We start from the raw sequence: 1857 nt of genomic DNA on the forward strand, positions 1-1857 counted from the left end.
AGGACGCTCGAGCTCGACCCGCTTCCCGAGCCGGGTGTGAACAGTCCCTCTTCACACCTACTGCTGTGAACAGGACGCTCGAGCTCGACCCGCTTCCCGAGCCGGGTGTGAACAGCGTCTCTTCACACCTACTGCTGTGAACAGGACGCTCGAGCTCGACCCGCCTCCCGAGCCGGGTGTGAACAGTCCCTCTTCACACCTACTGCTGTGAACAGGACGCTCGAGCTCGACCCGCTTCCCGAGCCGGGTGTGAACAGCGTCTCTTCACACCTACTGCTGTGAACAGGACGCTCGAGCTCGACCCGCCTCCCGAGCCGGGTGTGAACAGCGTCTCTTCACACCTACTGCTGTGAACAGGACGCTCGAGCTCGACCCGCTTCCCGAGCCGGGTGTGAACAGCGTCTCTTCACACCTACTGCTGTGAACAGGACGCTCGAGCTCGACCCGCCTCCCGAGCCGGGTGTGAACAGTCCCTCTTCACACCTACTGCTGTGAACAGGACGCTCGAGCTCGACCCGCTTCCCGAGCCGGGTGTGAACAGCGTCTCTTCACACCTACTGCTGTGAACAGGACGCTCGAGCTCGACCCGCCTCCCGAGCCGGGTGTGAACAGCGTCTCTTCACACCTACTGCTGTGAACAGGACGCTCGAGCTCGACCCGCTTCCCGAGCCGGGTGTGAACAGTCCCTCTTCACACCTACTGCTGTGAACAGGACGCTCGAGCTCGACCCGCTTCCCGAGCCGGGTGTGAACAGTCCCTCTTCACACCTACTGCTGTGAACAGGACGCTCGAGCTCGACCCGCCTCCCGAGCCGGGTGTGAACAGCGTCTCTTCACACCCACTGCTGTGAACAGGACGCTCGAGCTCGACCCGCTTCCCGAGCCGGGTGTCGGCCTCAGCAGCGGCTTGGCCGAAGCGCTCGTGCTCATCTCACTCAACCTCGTCCTCCTCACCCTCGCCCTCGGCCTGACGCGCCGCAACCGCCTCCGGCTGACGCGCGCCTTTGTGCGCATGGAGCGGTCGGGGGAGACGCGCGCCGCCGCGGTCATCTCCGCCTTCATTGGCGGCATCGACTCGCGCAAGGCGAAGGCGCTGGCAGAGAGCAACTTCCGCGGCCTCCCCTTCTCGGCCCTGTGCGAGGCCGACTTCAAGGCGGCGAGGCGCGAGGCCGAGACGCGAGCCGACGGCGACGCGCTCTCTGCGCACTCGGTCCGGGTCGCGCTCGGCTCCGTGGACGCCTTTGTGCGCCACTTCCTAGACACTTCCCAGACACTCCCTAGACACTTCCAGACACTCCCTAGAGACTTGCTCGGCTCCGTGGACGCCTTTGTGCGCCACTTCCTAGACACTTCCCAGACACTCCCTAGACACTTCCAGACACTCCCTAGAGACTTGCTCGGCTCCGTGGACGCCTTTGTGCGCCTCCCTGCTCTGCCTCCCCACCTCCCCACCTCCCCACCTCCCTGCCTCCCTGCCTCCCTGCCTCCCTGCCTCCCCCGCCTCCTGCATCCCCTGCCTGTACTCTACTCCGACTAGCGCGCGAGAGGACACGCCTTCCCCACGGTATCCGACCGCATGCGTGTAGTCACCGTCTCCGCCTCCCGCGTCTTCACACGGCGCCTCTCAAGACTCTGCACAATGCCGTCTTCCCGCCCCGAGGTTGGCGTATGCCCATTCCCGCCCTGCAGGTGAGCCACGCGTGGGACGACGACCACGTCGCCAAGTACAGGGCCCTCTCGCGCTGGGCCGCCAGCTTCAAGCAGAAGCACGGCCGTGAGCCGCTCCTCTGGCTCGACAAGGCGTGCCGCCCCCTACCCTATATTTAAAAAGAATTGTTGGATCCTTCTCAGTCAGCTG

General features: G+C 64.8%; 1 protein-coding gene across 1 annotated transcript in view; it reads left to right on the forward strand.

The window, feature by feature from the left end:
• The first annotated feature begins 509 nt into the window (after window positions 1-509).
• Window positions 510-1857, forward strand: part of EMIHUDRAFT_447122 (hypothetical protein) — a 2240-nt gene continuing 892 nt past the window's right edge. Inside the window, exons 1-2 of the mRNA XM_005784266.1 lie at window positions 510-1251; window positions 1698-1796. Coding sequence (XP_005784323.1) covers window positions 1012-1251; window positions 1698-1796 — 339 coding nt within the window. The 5' untranslated portion in view covers window positions 510-1011. The remainder of the gene's footprint in view (window positions 1252-1697; window positions 1797-1857) is intronic.

Source organism: Emiliania huxleyi, assembly GCF_000372725.1.
Source record: "Emiliania huxleyi CCMP1516 chromosome Unknown EMIHUscaffold_1704, whole genome shotgun sequence".
Lineage (NCBI taxonomy): Eukaryota > Haptophyta > Isochrysidales > Noelaerhabdaceae > Emiliania > Emiliania huxleyi.